The sequence below is a fragment of the Alligator sinensis genome, unplaced genomic scaffold (assembly GCF_000455745.1).
Source record: "Alligator sinensis unplaced genomic scaffold, ASM45574v1 scaffold1346_1, whole genome shotgun sequence".
NCBI lineage: Eukaryota > Metazoa > Chordata > Crocodylia > Alligatoridae > Alligator > Alligator sinensis.
The window spans coordinates 6,429-6,902 of NW_005843106.1; the positions used below are offsets into that span (position 1 = coordinate 6,429).

At 37.1% G+C, this 474-nt stretch overlaps 1 protein-coding gene across 2 annotated transcripts in view; it reads right to left on the reverse strand.

The window, feature by feature from the left end:
- Nucleotides 1-237: 237 nt before the first annotated feature.
- Nucleotides 238-474, reverse strand: part of LOC102388401 (histone-lysine N-methyltransferase setd3-like) — a 23,248-nt gene continuing 23,011 nt past the window's right edge. The window contains exon 6 of one of the 2 annotated variants that reach the window (XM_025193842.1): nucleotides 238-467. In XM_025193842.1, the coding sequence (XP_025049627.1) occupies nucleotides 459-467 (9 nt within the window). In that variant the 3' untranslated portion in view covers nucleotides 238-458. Of the gene's footprint in view, nucleotides 471-474 lie in introns of both variants that reach the window. The other variant, XM_025193841.1, reaches the window with a different exon arrangement.

Below are 474 nucleotides of genomic sequence, written 5' to 3' on the forward strand. Positions count from 1 at the left end.
AACCAGAAGGCCCGCTTAACTGTTGGCAGCCCAAATACTAATCCACCTGAAGCCACTGTATGTGCACCAGTCAGTTACACACTATACTGCTACTATCCTCTACCTGCCATTAAACAATCTTACATGCAGATTATTCAGTCTTTTCCCTCAAATACAGTTCTTGTTAACTTGCATTTATACATATATTAAAAACATATTTAAAGGGATACCAAACAAAAATATTTAATTTTCATTAGAAAGACAATAGTAATGCATTTTAGGAAGAGAGAAGAAAGTTAAAATAAAACAAACAAAATCCCTTGTTCATTGGTCAGGTTCAGGCTGAAATATTGGTTCATGAACTCGAAGATGGATAAAGGAAAAAAGGAAGCACGATGATCACTCTCAACAAGTCTGTCCTCTGTTTAGTATGGTAAATTCAGGCTCCCTTCCCTTCCCACTTTTTTCTCCACCTGACCTCACACATCCTGCTGA